At 36.9% G+C, this 15,857-nt stretch overlaps 1 protein-coding gene across 3 annotated transcripts in view; it reads right to left on the bottom strand.

The window, feature by feature from the left end:
• LOC135748884 (disabled homolog 2) overlaps window positions 1-15,857 on the bottom strand; it is a 43,711-nt gene that overhangs the window by 8,804 nt on the left and 19,050 nt on the right. Inside the window, exons 1-8 of one of the 3 annotated variants that reach the window (XM_073814621.1) lie at window positions 9,384-9,455; window positions 7,524-7,672; window positions 5,691-5,789; window positions 4,700-4,831; window positions 4,401-4,484; window positions 4,089-4,112; window positions 3,973-3,999; window positions 2,674-2,736 (exon numbers count right to left, since the gene is read on the bottom strand). In XM_073814621.1, coding sequence (XP_073670722.1) covers window positions 2,674-2,736; window positions 3,973-3,999; window positions 4,089-4,112; window positions 4,401-4,484; window positions 4,700-4,831; window positions 5,691-5,789; window positions 7,524-7,553 — 459 coding nt within the window. In that variant the 5' untranslated portion in view covers window positions 7,554-7,672; window positions 9,384-9,455. Of the gene's footprint in view, window positions 1-2,673; window positions 2,737-3,972; window positions 4,000-4,088; window positions 4,113-4,400; window positions 4,485-4,699; window positions 4,832-5,690; window positions 5,790-7,523; window positions 7,673-9,383; window positions 9,456-15,857 lie in introns of those variants that run through there. The other 2 variants (XM_065267188.2, XM_065267186.2) reach the window with 2 other exon arrangements.

Below are 15,857 nucleotides of genomic sequence, written 5' to 3'. Positions count from 1 at the left end.
AGCCTAATTTTGTTCTTGTTTTAAAGAAGACACCTTTACGTTTTTTACGGAAGTGTCTGTAGGTGAAAATGTATTTTTTTATAGCAGTTTACATTTATTTGTAATAAATAAAAAATGCAATATAGTATTATTTTTAATACATAAAATTATCAAAAAACTAAGGTTTGTGTTGGTTTGCTGTGAGGTTTGCGGCATACTCGTCACAAATGAATACATTACAGTTACTGCATTATTATAACTGCTAAAAGGTTTTGAAATACGAAAACTACATTCTTAGACCTTTCCAACAATATATAGTATGTCGTGATAGATTATCATTTGCATGAAAAATACTGAAGTAAACTTAGGTGACCCGCTCATGGGACAGCCCCAGTTTACGGGTTAAACTGTCTTTTGAATGTCATTAAGTGTTAATACTACTTTACAGTATGTACTTTATTTGCACAAAACACAAAAAACTGACAACTAACATAACTTGTACTTTCTCACACAGAGGGTTCTGAAATTTTCTGACAAAAGAAAAACTAACAAAACATTTAATTAATGTAATTAAATAATTTAATGTTATTAGCTTTTTTCTCAACGCTGCATGGCTTTACCCATTATTGTACTATTTTTATTTATTTTAAGGTGAATCAGTCTTCAAATGGAATAAAATATAATTTTATCAAGTTTAATTAGTATTATTATTTGGATGATTGATTTTATTTCTTAAACACCTGGAGGAAAAAAAACATTATGAACTGAAGAATATTCATGATACTAATATATAACTATGTATATATGTATATATAACTATGGAGGGAAAAAAACATTATGAACTGAAGAATATTCATACTAATATATAACTATTTGACAGAGTATTAACACTTAATGACATTATAATGACAAATTGAATTTGTTGCACTGGTAAAATGTGGTCAGTTATGTTGTCTTGGTAATGTTAAGTTGTTATGACAAGTTATGATGTATTGGTTTATGTCAAGGTGTCATAACAAAGACATCTCAAACAATGTCATCTTTATGCAATGACATAATTAAACAAATAACACTTACTGATAGTTGTCATAAAGTGCATAAAATCTCCTTTCATGTTTATGAAATCTCATGATTATGAAGGTGTCATGTCAGTCTTATAAACACCTTTTCAAGTAAAGCGTTATCTTTTTAATAAATGGCATTATAAAATACATGATATTATTGCTTTTGAGTATAACTCATTCAAATCTTTAATTTTTCTAAATGAATGATAAATGTACCGTGATGAAAACGAGAATCGCACGAGAAAACGAGAAAAAGAATCACATAGAGGCAACAGATTTCGACAGAACACCAGACATCTTCTCTCTTTAATGGCTTACAACCACAAATGCCTATGTTTATCTTTAAATGGTGTCTTCAACAATGGTATTCTATAAAAATGAAGGCCATCTTTTTTTAGCATTCCTATTTTGACACCCACCAGCACAATAAGACATTTTCTAGTGGGTTATCTTGCCCGTTTCACTCGTGTATAATTATTTTCCGTTGTTTTTCTGCCATCACATTGCCTGTGCAGCTTGCATTGAAGTAACAGTGACATCTACTCACAAAAGGTCTATGATAGCAGTGGGCGGTTACTTTCAAGTCTTCAATGTGGCACACCCACAAAAACAGGGTGTTTTAAAATAGAAGCTCAAAAATAGGATAGAAAAAAATCTATTCCTTACAAATGATGACATTTTTTAGGGGAAAACCTTTCTAATGCTATTAGTGGACCACAAAGAACAGTACAAAATTATCAAATAAACCAGTTCATGATCCTTTTGATATCGAAGGATTTTAATTGATTGATTGATTGATTATGACCTAACTTTAACAACCATTACTAATTTAACCAAAATGAAGATTATTTAACCATTCTCTTACCTTCATGTTGTTATGTTTTACCTATTTGCTCTTTTGATATTATATTAGATTTTGGGATCAAATAACACCCTCCACTTTCAATGCATGTATAAGAGCTATGTTTGTGTTTCACAAACAAAAGATATTCCCCCAATATGCTTTCAACAACAGAACACTCGCTGAATAATGGATAAATAAAAATGGATGAATAAACTTCACAATTGTGAACAGATATATTTGTTACTTGACATTACCTGAACTTGAGCTCTCACAGCCATTGCAGTGTATAGTTAGAAGAACAGAACAAACACTGCATCAACACCATGATTGTATAAACCAAAATATTACACGTTCACATGTAGCCTAGAAAAAAAATGCCCTTAATAGCCTAAAGGCACATCTAGTGGGCCGTTCTTTAACAAACAACTAAGCCTTGTTGAATTTCTTGTGCTTGTTATTTTGGTTGGCTTGAGCCCAGGCCCTCTGCTCCCCATGATCGTATTTTCTTCATTTGAGGTCAATCTAGCACATAGTGAGAACACATCTAGAGACTAAACAAGGACTATTGCAGAATATAGAGCATAAAGTCTCTTTTAAAAGACTCACTTGGATAATTTTGCTGTAATAAACAAGTTTAATGTATGAAAGTATGTTATAAACTATAGTGTCACTATAAATACAAATCATTAAAAATCCCATCTCTGACTGACAAACCTGTATGAGTAATATTTAGAGTTGGTTTAACATAAACATGTTGTGTTGAGTCAATCTGTCAAAAGGTCTTACCGAAGGAGAGTTCAAATCTGGTGGGGTTGACATGTCTCCAAACAGGTCCAGCTGTTCGACACCCTGTTGCAAAAAGCAAAACGTGACCAGACTTTTCCAGCCAAACAGAGTTGGAGCGCCCAAAACATCTAAGAGAAAAGCTATTCATACTGAGCTCCCAAAACTAATGAATGGAAGGAAATGACCAGTGAGGTGAATAAAGTGAATTGTGCTTTTTACGCAGTCTGCGAGTGAAAGGAATGAAGTAAGAATGACCAGAGCTGGTATGTGATGTGTCTCAGTGATTTCCTGTCTGCTAACTTCATTAGCTTTAGCCCCCTGAGGAGAGCGGTACAGTGGACAGACTGTGAACACCACATGAAGAAAACCCAGCAGGGTGCAGGAAACCGTGCCAGAAATACAGAACCCTACTCTCAATTCGGCTGGAATTTGGTTAGTCTGTGCAGGTGCATAGCAACCATTTTTCCCAAAGTACCCCACATTTACAAATGTTTGTCTTTATTTTCAAGACGTAATCAACACTTATGTCTTAATGTGACCACCCTCCCCTCTTTTCAATTTGTTTCTATGCGCCTGGTAACACATGGACTGCATTTATTGCACGGTATTCTTAGAAGTAAAAATGTGACCCTGCCTGTGAAATCAATTTTTTTGTAATTTACTACACGTGTACTAGGGCTGCACGATTTGGGTAATTTTTCCCATTGCGGTTATTGATGCTAATATTGCGATGTGCGATTGCGATTATAATAAATGGTATCATGAGTCAACTTGATGGGTTTTAAGGAAAATCCACACACATTTTAGTGATAATGCTAAAATGTGTATTTGTAAAACTAGAAATGTTTTCGTATTGCCACGTGATGTAGCAACTGCTTAGTGTCAGTAATCCTAAATCCAAAATACCGCCATACAACAGACGTAGATCAACAGACATCAATCTCCTCTGCATCCATCTTCGCTTTTGTATTTCCGTGCTGCGCACACACAAGTGACGACGCACGCCACACACGTGCATGCCACACGTGCACTGCCTTTTTTGTTCGTTTTTTTTAAACAGCAAGGAAAATCATCAAACTGTTATCAGAAAGTTTGTGTTAACAAGTCCACACATTTATTTATTTAATATAATTGCAACATTTTGCTGTCATATAATCGCACAGGCTGACATCGCGGTTGCGATTGCGATGCGATTAATTGTGCAGCACTAACGTGTACCTACATTCTGTAAAAAATATAACCTTGATTTGATTATGAGACAGAAAGCATGACAAATATGGTTAAAAAACAAATACTTACTTTTCTGTCATTGACTCCACTACCATTCTGTAAGGGTAAGATTGACAGTTGTTATAATTGTGGTCTGCAAAACACAGTTTGTAATGAACATTCATTTTAATATTTTAAATACCCACCTCCATCAGTTTATTTGATTCATCCTAGAGAGAAACAACATCAGATTAGTAAGACGTAAAAAGTGAAGTGTGATTGGAATGAATGGGGCCAGGCTAAATTCTAACACATTCACAATGCGCTGTACAGTGCACGCATTGAAAAAAGATAGGTATGTATTAATTCATCTAGGTTGAGGTAGTAACATAGTTTAATATGGCAAAAGGGTAGACTATTCCTTTAACTCTAGGGGAGCTGGAGTTTTTTTTTTCAAAAAAAGTGGAGTGTCCCTTTAATAATTCATTCATTAAAATATCTTTGCAGGAGATCTGTACCTTTTTTGAACCCTCAACTTCTCGTCGCTTCATATTAAAGATTAACTGAAAAAGATCCTTCAGGTCAATAACAAGAGGCTCCGCCTGAGTGAAAACACAAACAGTGTGTTAAACAGCATGTTTCCTAAATGCTTAAGAGTGAATGTTTGAAGTGAAGAATGTGTGTTTGATGTGTGAGTTACAGAAAATGTGAGTTACAGAAAGACAGAGACGGTGGAGAATAGCAGTGTGTCTTTGTGTGCCTAAGGCATGAGTTTGTGGAAAAGGAAAGAGCTTTGCTCTATAAAATCTCTGCGGACCTGCTGTGCAGTTTTAATGGCAAAGAACTGGTGCTGGCCCTCCGCACCACACACATAGCCAAACGCTCTGCTGTCTGTAACATCTCGAGCAATGAAGGAGATCTTATTCACTGCATGCTCCAGTATTGTTGCCTGGAGATGTCAAAACAGAAGAAACAGTTTCCAATAACAATATATTGTAGAATGTAGTATACATTGGTAAGTATATATATATATATATATATATAGTATTATGTAAGGGATATGTTCACCTAAAAATGAGAATCACTCTCATGTCATTCTAATCTGTATGATTTTCTTTGGAGTCAGTGTAATGACACATGCAAACAATTAAAGTACTGCAAAAGACAAAGCTGTACAGTATGTGTATCCAAGCTGCAACTCACACAACTATTGCTACCAAAAATCTGTTGCAGAAAGATAAAGATCACTTGTGTGTTTTTTTACTCAGCAATTAATATTTTTTTTAAATCTTTTATCTTGTGCAGTTCTTTATAATTTGTTGTGTCATTCCATTCACGCAATAATTTTCTTTCTTCTGCAGACCACAAAAGATGATGCAGAATGTATTTTTGCTAAATTTTTTTTTTTTGCAAATATAACGAAAGTAAATGGTGAAAATGACTAAAATGTGCAATTTAAAGTCCCATTCGCTAACCAAGAACTTCAATTTGGCCCTTTATGATGCGGTATGTTGAGACATTGACTTTGTTATCATTGATGTATAACCTAAAATTTGGAATATAGCAAATACACTGTATAACCTACTGTTACGTCACATATGTTGTCATTTTTGGAGCTCGACAGCCTCTGATCACCATTCACTTTCACTGTAAGGAAACGAGCATCGTGAACATCCTATCTTTTGAGGTCTACAGGTAGAAAAAAAATCATATGATTTTAGAATAACATGTGAGTGGATAAATGATGTCGGAATTCATTTAAGTGTGAACTGTCCCTTTAAAGGTGAGATTATGTAAGATTAACACACCCCTGTTTTCTCATCAGTAACAGTGATTCCTGATAGAGAGATGTTCACCCAGACTCTCTGCTTGTGTTTGCCCTGAGAGCGAGCAGCCGCTGCCTTGCTCTGTGATCACAGACAGAACAGAGAAATCATTTCACATTTATAATACATTTACACAACTGGAAAATGCTTTAATCCAAAGTTTTTATCTGTAGCACACCACTATACACTCTAAAAACAAATGGTGCTAAATAGCAGTAAAAGTGGTTCACTGGCTCGTAATCATAGAGGAACCATTTTAAGTGCTATATAGCAATTGTGTAGAACCCTATTGTGCTACATAGAACCAGAGTTGTATAGAACTTAAGTATTTGTACTTTCTGCATAAAAGTACATTTTCATTTAATCGTATTTTATTAGTGTTTTTCTTTGGAAACATACATTCCAAAACACATTATCATAATTTTTACTCCACTACATTTCATAATTTCAAGTTTTAGGTTTAAAAAAGTACATTAAATAATTAAATAAATAATTGTAAGTAATTTTTTGTACTTTTACTTTACACAATTTTTATGTAATTAGGCATTAAATCAATTTTAATATGCAATATATTAAGAATACACAGTATGATTCTATGCTTTACAATGTAGTGAACATTTTTTAGTAAAGAAAATTACATTTTTTCCCAAGACAAACACTCTGATAAAGCACAGATGCTTGGAAAATGTAACTAAAATACTTAAGTATTATACACCTCTGTATAGAACCATATCTGGTGCTATATTGGTGCTATATATCACCCCCGGATGGTTCTTCATAGGTACTTTATAGGTGCTTTATAGGTGCTATATAGCACTAAAAATGGTTCCCCTATGATAACAAGCTTTTGGTGCTAAATTTTTAAGAGTAACCACAGGGGTTTTAAACTGCCGGCCCATTTGCTGTCTGCAGAAAGGTTTTTATTTACTTTCTATTTTTTTATTTAGTTTCATATTTGTTTAATAACTGATTTAAAATTTTAAGGGATGTAATCGAAAGTCCCTTATATTTGATGTAATCCAACACATATTAACTAGGGACAAGAAAATGCATATTTAAAAGATAAGCAACACTGTTAATATTTCTTTTTGTATTATTATATTTAAAAAAAATTTGAATTCAAACAGTACATTTACAGAAATATTGTGCTACGCCAATTTTAGACCCCTGCTCTACCAGTTTAGATAAAAAACATACAACATCTGTTCAATGCCAATACAATTTTGTGCCTAACAAATATAAATTTGTTGTGTATTTAAATCAATGTAAAAAGGTAAAAAAGGAACCAAAACCAAATTTTGAAGATGCTTTTATCCACTTTATACTCTACTAGTTTGGTTGGTTGCAGAAGACAAAATACATGTTCAATACTCACACATCTGACTTAAATCTTTTACTGTCAGGATATACTTTTAAAACCAATAAATAGATTATGTGCCCACCAACCTGTTAAATATATGGTTCCTATAATTTTTGGGATCATTACTCGTTATTTAAATATATACAAAGTACAAATTTAATACTTTATCCTATTATATACCCTAATATCTAAAATACTGTAGTGTCACTCAACCATATCTTCAGTTTCCTGAAACAGCACATGTCAGATTTACAAATGTCTGGACATTTATTACATGACCATGGTTGTATCTTTTTCTGCTAGTACTACTGTATGAGACCTTAGTGCTGCTTTGATAGTGACATGATAGATCATGACATTGTTTGGAGATGCTTAGGTTGACATCTGTCATATCACTACTACTTTATGTACTTCGCCATTACAAAATGCACAAATACACATGATCTTTTACTGACCTTCAGTTTCATCATAGAGTCTTGGCTCATTTTGTCTCCTCTTGCTTCAGGTACATCATCTACACCAATCAGCTTGGCTTTGTATCGAACTCCATTACCTTTGAATCTGGCTAGGAGGAACTCGTCGGTTTTCTCTGGACTTGATGCTGCTGGGGGAAAAGATAAAAATAGACATTAGTCTAAAACAATAATATATAGTCTAAGACATATTATTAACTTTTCTTTAACACATATTTATGAAGTGTGTAAGTTTTTTAGGGCCTTTATACTGTATTAAGTCATACTGTATGACTTACAGTGACAAGAAAAAGTATGTGAACCACTAGGATTAAACTGCAGTTGGGGTTAGGTGTCTTGCTCAAGGACACCTCGACACTTGGTCAGGTGGACCCGGGATTGAACCAACAACCTTCCAATTTGTAGACAACCTACATGAACCACTGAGCCACTGCCGCCCCTGAGTTTAAAGGTGTTGTTTAGTGCAACTATAATTGATTAAAAGACATTCAAACATTTTAAGATTGCCGTCCTAAAGAAGCATCAGCTCACGAATCATGCCTCTCTAAAGATATCCAATCAAGAGTTGTTGCACTCCGTAAGGCTGAAAAGGGATACAAAACAATCTCAAAATGTTTAGACATCCATCAGTTGACAATTAGACAAATTGTCTATAAATACACTTCCTAGAAGTGGGCACACAGCCAAGATGACTCCTAAGGCACAACGCAGAATACTCAATGAAGTAAAGCGGAACCCACGAGTAGCAGCTAAATGATTTAAGACATGGAGCTTGCACATATCTCTGTTCATGAGTCTTCCATACAAAAGTATTTGAACAGGTACAGTGTCTATGGCAGAACACCACGGAGAAAGGTGCTGCTTTCCTGAAAAACATTGCTGTGATTTTGAAGTTTGCAAAAGAGCACCTTGGCAAACCCTAGTACTACTGGGAAAATATTTTATGTACTGATGAAACAAAAGTTGAATTGTTCAGGGGAAAATACTATGGCGCAAAAAGGGCACAGCTTACCAAAAGTAAACATCATCCCAACAGTGAAGTATGATGGAGGGAACTTCATGATTTGGGCATGCTTTGCTGCCTCATGGCCTGGACCACTTGCTATAACCCATTCCCAAGTTTAACAAAATATCCTACATGATGACGCCAGGGTGGGTGAGGCTCAGTAGAGGTTGGTTGATCCAGCAGGACAGTGATCTTAAGCATCGAAGTAAATCCACCACAGACTGGCTTAAGACAAATTTGTAGTGGCCTATCAAAGCCCAGACAAACCTGTGGAATAACCTTAAGAGAGCGGTTCACACCAGACATCCTACAAATGTGTCTGAGTTGAAACGGTTTTGTAAAGGGGAATGGGTAAAAATTCCTTCTGAGCGATGTGCAGGTCTGATTCAGAACTACTGAAAGTGCTTGCTTGAAGTAATTGCTGCCAAATAAATCCAAGGGTTCACTTACATTTTCCTCCAGCACTGTAAAGGTTTAATGGGTGTTTCCAAAAAAGACACAAGAAACTAAAATTATGTGTGTTGTCAGCTTATGCACATTGTGTTTGTCTATTATTGTGACCTTGATAAGGATCAGATCACCTTTATGGCAAACCACTGTAGAAAACCAGTTTATTCCTAGGGGTTCACATACCTTTACTGTATGAATGACACGAAGGTAAAGTGGTCATTCTGTAATTCAGGTCTACAAATACACTTTTTAAAGCTGCCAATTGTTTTGTCACATATGCTGCACATCACAAATGCAGCTTTCATTACAAACAAAACCAAAAAGCTTCCTAAAATGGGAATGCAAAGTGCAGTTAAGAATCATTGTGAAATTCTCTAAATTCTTACATTCTCAGTCAAGTGACTCACGTCTTTGGAAAAATCCGAGAGGGACGAGCTGGCTGAGAGGCAATGTGTTATCCTCTGCATTGTTTCTGCTCTGGAGAGCGACTTTGAATCTCAGTGTTACTCAATCACTAAAATGTCAGCAAGTCACAAGGATGATTGCTCAACGGTTCAGAAAGACTTAAAGGAAAGTGAACATGCGTCAGAGAGTCACTGATATCCTGATCATAGTGTTTAATCAGTTTGGCCCAATCCATGTTTCAATATATCTGTCTGTCCACGTCTTAGCCTTGGAATTGTCATTTTTGGCTTTGTGCCACATATTTGTTCACATCAAACACATTGTTCCGCTCTCTTGGAAGCAGTTTGTCTTGAATTTTCTTTCTGAACATCACTAACACTTGCTCTTTATTTAATTATAAAGAATGCAAAAGTGACAGACAGTTTCTTCTGTGGCCTTGCTTCTGGTATTTTACCTTTTCTGTTACTGGGGTGGTCCCCATATGGTTCTGTTTTCTACCTTTGTACAGGTATACTTAACATAATACAATGATCACCTTTGGCACCTTTTCATTGCATAGTACCCTACATCTCGGGTCGGGTCAGCTCACTTTTAAAGCCTTTTCCACTGGGTATATTACGTAGTACCCAATACTTTTATTGTACCACCTCGGTTGGGGTTCCAAGTGAGCTGAGCTGATACTGAAACGTGATGTGAAAACACTGTAGATCACTGATAGGTCTTAGAGAATTGTCACTACCAGTGTCATTGCTAAATGCAAGATTAGCTTTACCTTCATGTTTGCGCGGTCTCAAGCAAACATGTTATTATCTGTGCTTTGTTGTAAGTTCCCAAACTCCCTTTTAGTGGTGAAAAACATCCACAGGCTGAGAATCAGGAACACCATACCAGTGTTTTCCTTGCAGTTTGTGGCTGCACATCCACTACGTGTACGCATTTTTGCAACTTTAGTGGAGCGCATCGACTGATGCCATGGGTGTTTGTACAGAAATTGTCATGTGAGACGTATTGATAAAGTAGTAGTGATAAACGTGATGTGCAAAAATCTATTTGTGGTGGTCAATTTTTATTTTGTGGTGGACTGACAAATAAATGAATGTATGGGAAACACGGCATTCCAACGATGCTCGCTCCCACTTTTTGTCACAGCATTAGGCAGCTAAAATATAACCTATATACTGTATAACACCCCTATAATCCATACTAAACTCAATGGAAAAGCTAACCAAAGTAAGGTGAGCTGACATGACCTGACCCGTGGGGTACTATGCAATGGAAAAGCGCCATTACTATAAAGTGCCATTACAGCCGGTTTTTAGTTAAAGGCAGGATAGGCAGGAATTATCTAAAAAAACTTTTAACACATTTGTTTAAACTGTCTTTATATACCAATACATAAGTAAAATGTAAGTACTCTGAAAAAGAGAGTATAAAAACCGAGTGTCTGTAGACCTCTCACCACTGTTTTAAACACAGCTCATTTTTCCATTCACTCCACCCCCTCCTTTCTGGGTTTCTTCTAAAGCCACGCCCCCAAAACACACGAACGCGCGACATGTAATAATACACCTAACTTTATCACTATGAATATAAACAAATAGGATGGCTTTTAGTACTCACTATTAAGCTAGCATATCGATACTGGTAAAGTTTAAAATATATTTTGTTTGATTCGGTAACAAACGAGATAGTTATATTTATAAGACAAAGCTAAAAACAGATTGCATTGATTTTTTTATAAATTGTTTTTTTATTACCATCAGTTACACTGTAATGAAGGTGAATTTCGTAACATATAAGGTGTTTTGCATTGAAGAGTTTCCGTGATGAAAGCATTGTTAACTCTGATGAGGACTACACAACGGAGACAATACCGCTACCGCATCGTCGACTCGCGGAAAAGCCACGCGATATTTACTCTCGTTTGATTTCTTTGTTTATTCCTTTTTTTGCCTTGTTTGCCTTCGCTGACTGAATATGCAGGTACTGTGAGTTCTGAATGCTCTTCCTCTTCTGTACTTTTGCTCTTCCTAGAGTGCCTCTTGCATGTTCAAATCAATCGGGTGTGCGCATGTGTGGGCAGATCCCATAGCAATAGGGGTGGTGCCATGGTCGCGAGAGAGAGTGATAGTCGCGCAAGCCAATCATTTGTTTCGTCCCGAATGGAAATAATAAGCTGTGTTTAAAACAGTCATGAAAGGTCTACAGACACTCGAGTTTTATACTCTCTTTTTCGAGTAATTACATTTTAATTATGTATTGGTATAAACAAATTTGTAAAAAAGTTTTTTAGATAATTCCTGCCTATCCTGCCTTTAACATATATACATTATAGTACACATTTAACTAAGGTAATCTACTTGTTGTTTATTTTGCTTGCTATCAGAAATAAACTACTCTAAAGGCCTTTGTTGTTACTGATTCTTGAGTTCATCCGGAAGTTACGTGTGTTCCACAAAAGCCTTTGTTTATGTTGTTACTGAAACCGTCTATAATAGGGTACCCCAAAAGGTTCAACATTTCAATGTGTTGTATAACAATAAAGGTACAAAAATGAACCTTAAAGCGACAGAAAAGGTACAGTTTTGTAAGTTCACAATTTCAAATTTTGGTTTGAATAATTTGAAAGGCAAAAAACTACCAATTATTAGAGTGTCTACTAAAAGTCTTTTTTACGACAATAAATTGACATTTCGCAAAGATCCGCCCCTTTTGTAACATCCAACATAAGCCAAACCACCCCCACATCAATGAAATAATCGTTCCTAGAAACAAATTACGTGTTAATTTAAGACAAAAGCTGAAAAAAGATCTGCAATATGCTTTTGAAGTATAAATTCAGGATGTGAAAGTGACTCAGAATTAAGTAAACAATATAAAGATCAACATATCAATAGCCTAGGTCAGAAAACGTAAAAGTACCTGCGGATCAAGACTGAGAAACACAACATTGAGGAGCAACACTGTGCCTGCAGTTGGGTAGCTCCCTACTTATCAGTGTGCATTTATATCATCACATTCAGTATGTAATCCTAGCTAGTGTTAGTTAACTACTGTAATAGTAGCCTATGTGCTTGCTGTAATGACATAATAATGTCTTTATTGTTGTACAGTGTGATATGGGTTTTAGCTGGGACCATTTTCATTTAGTGTGACATAAGGAATAATCGCAAAGGACTATTAAATTGTGCATATTGTGCAGATGGTTTCATTCTATTTTGTGGTTTGATTGTCGGACAAATCCATAGCGAATAGCAACTGGGGCACGTAACATTAGTGTTATGATTGGTAACCTCTCCTCTCACCTTTGCTGTGTTCCCCTCTCTCTGACTCAAATGAATATGAGAGCTCAGGTGACACTGTATATGCCAATGTTTTCTCTTGGCCAGTGGCCCTGATGAGATGGCAGAGGCGGAGAAAGAGCAAGTAAGTCAGACGCAGAGAAACAAAAAGAGACTGAGAAAGAACAGCCTGGCGGACACCCAGACCTCATGCCTGCTGTGGCAAAGCTGAGGGACAACATTGACATTCATCTCATGCTGAGATTCGGCCTGAGGTTTCTGCTCTACAACACCCACCCAACATGTACATATAAATACCATAAAATAGCAGTAAAAATAAACAAGATATATAAGGTTTTAGCTGCCGAATACTAAAACAGATTTAAGAAAATGGACACGGTAACCAGTGTATGTCAGTAACTTTTAACAGGGACAATATTTGTGCCCTAAATTAATTTTCCAAACATGTTACCCTTTCAAATACTTCTTTGATACTGCAGTATTTTAATCTCATTATGTCTGCTATTCGTAAAATCAAAACAGTGCTTGGGCCCTATCTTGCACCCAGCGCAATTGACTTTGTCAGTGACGCATGTATCATTTCGTATTTTGCACCGGCGCACAGCGGGTTTTTCCCGTCACAGACGCACGTCGGCAAACTAGGGAATGAACTTGCGCTCCCTGGGCGGTTCAGCGCAAAAAAGAGGCGTGTTCCGGCGCAAACCATCCCTGATGCTATTTTGCAGTTTCAAAAAACAATTGCGCCACTGACCAGAAAAAAAAAGTTTAAAGTCAGTGGCGCGTTGTTCATTATGCTATTTTAAGGGCGCATGCTTGACCATAATGTATAGCGTGCACAACGCGCATACACTTTGCATCTAATCTACACAGATGCAACAGTTATTTTGCAAATCATAACTACACTTAAAAATATTAATACACGAGATAAGGGGAATCATAGTGGTGAGCATTGTGGTGATAGTTTTATTTATTGTGTGGCTGCGTTAAAAAATTCTCATGCAACTAAAGATTAAAATATTTTCATAAGTTTGTTGTGTGGCTGTATTACGTTTATTTTATGTAAATAATAATTAAAATGTTTTCATAAGAAACCTTAATGTATATGAACTTGATTTGTAAGAGTACTTTGGGGTTGGACCTTGCTTGCGTTTCTTGAGTCCGATTTCAAAGCCCCCTTTCAGCGGTGAGGGTGGACGCAGCGATGTCCTCTGCTGGCGTCATGTCATGTGTAGAGACAGATCCACCTCCCGTTACACGGCGTGCCCGATTTATGCTGGCAAGCTTGGGATTCCCCCGTCTCCTGACATCATTGTAGCGCTTTGCGCAACGATGGGGATGCCAGCTGATGAGACTGTGGGTCTATTTCCTCTCACGCCTGTTTAACCTACGCTGATTTGGGCGGGTTTCTCCTATCCCCATACAAAATAACTTCTCTGTCTTTCACTGCTCTTACAAGAACGTCGGTCTCCTCGGCTGTAAACCGCTCCTGGCGTGCGCCTGGTTAATCCGTCATAATAATAGCAACCCGCCATGGAACTTGCGCCCTTGCACTTAAAGGGAATGTTGGATAGCGTTCTGATTGGTTTATTTGACGTTACGCCCAAACCACACCTATGAATAATGAACCTACTTCAGACTAACCCCTTTTTGATTTGCGCCCGGCGCAAGAGTTATTTCTCACGCCGGGAAAATAGCAACAGCGTCCAAGATCCGCCCACAAACTCACTTGCGCGTTGCGCTTCGCACTTGCGCTTCAGATCGTTAAAATAGGGCTAGTTGTGTTAAAGAGCACCTATTGTTTGATTCATGTTTTTACATTTCCTTTGGTGTGTAAGTGTGTATTAGTACAGTTAACGATATGCAAAATGTACGAACCCCAAAGTTAACGATGCCGCGAGTTATCGTCTCCAACATAAATCTCTTTTCTTGGACTACAAAAACACACGGATTGTAGGCAACAGTTTACTTCCCGGGATTGCTAATGTAGACAAGACCGACATTATCATAATTTCTCGCTTCGGATTCACAGCCTGTAAGTTAACTTCTGTCAGCATTGCATTGTGAGCGAATCATTTTTTAAACATGGTAAGGAGCGTCACATTTCCGGCTGACGGCAGAGGTATTCAGACCAATCACAACAGACAGATTAGCTGGCCAATCAGGGACACAGCGCTTTTCAAATCTGTGCGTTTCAAGAAGAAAGTAAAATCTGAGATTAAAGGCGTACATAACTCTTGAGCATGATCTACAATAACACATAGACAAGCAACAACACACAAAAAAGGCCTACTTCTTACAAATGTGCTAGACGATATCAATTTAACCCTAAGGGTTGGCTCAAAAGCCACAAAATCAAAGATATGATAAAAAACCATACAGTAATCCAAAAAAACGACATGGCTGGAAGTTTAAACGTGATGCTGCAGAAAGATTAATATATTTTTGTTTCCTGTCCAACATATCTCTGTTCGCTCTTTCTAGCCCAGATGCACCTCATCACCCAAATCACTGCTGGCTCCTCAGCTTGATACTGTGGGAACCTTTCTGCTTGTTTTCAAGCCGGTGGAAAAGGCTCGTAAATAGGCTTGTTGGAGAGTGTCTTGCACTCGCAGCTGGAAGGTCTTGTGGAAACAGAAACAGAACACTAATGGAATCCATCACCGGTGCGTTCTGTCATTATGAATGAGCTAGGCAAGACAAACAATACCACTGTGCACCAGGTTCCGGCTTAGAAAAATAAATCCAGAGAAATATTGGGTCAAAGAGGCCTCTGGAGTCATGGGTGGAGGATTTTAGTGTTCTGCAGGTGGCGGTTTGCCAACTTTGTGCTGAGCTACATCATGTAGAACTTGATGACCTTAAGTGGTCCTCTTGAGATGATCTAGCACCTTCTCATATCAGAATGAAATGCATTCATCAGCTGTAATCATTGGCCTTCATGCATCAAATTGGAGATTTTTAAAATTATCATTCAAAGATGATACTTGAATAATGTACTTCTGTGACTGCAAATGGAAAGTTTTAGTGCATTACACCAGTGGTTTTCAAACTGGGGGCCGGGCCCTCAGGGGGGGCACGAGATGGTGCCAGGGGAGCCCCAGTTTTATGACATTTTATAAAATACATTCATTTATCATGAATTCTGTGTAATTA

The sequence above is a fragment of the Paramisgurnus dabryanus genome, chromosome 5 (assembly GCF_030506205.2).
Source record: "Paramisgurnus dabryanus chromosome 5, PD_genome_1.1, whole genome shotgun sequence".
NCBI classification, from domain to species: Eukaryota; Metazoa; Chordata; class Actinopteri; order Cypriniformes; family Cobitidae; genus Paramisgurnus; species Paramisgurnus dabryanus.
The sequence above is the reverse complement of the archived record's forward strand: the minus strand, read 5'-3'. Positions and strand labels throughout refer to the sequence as shown.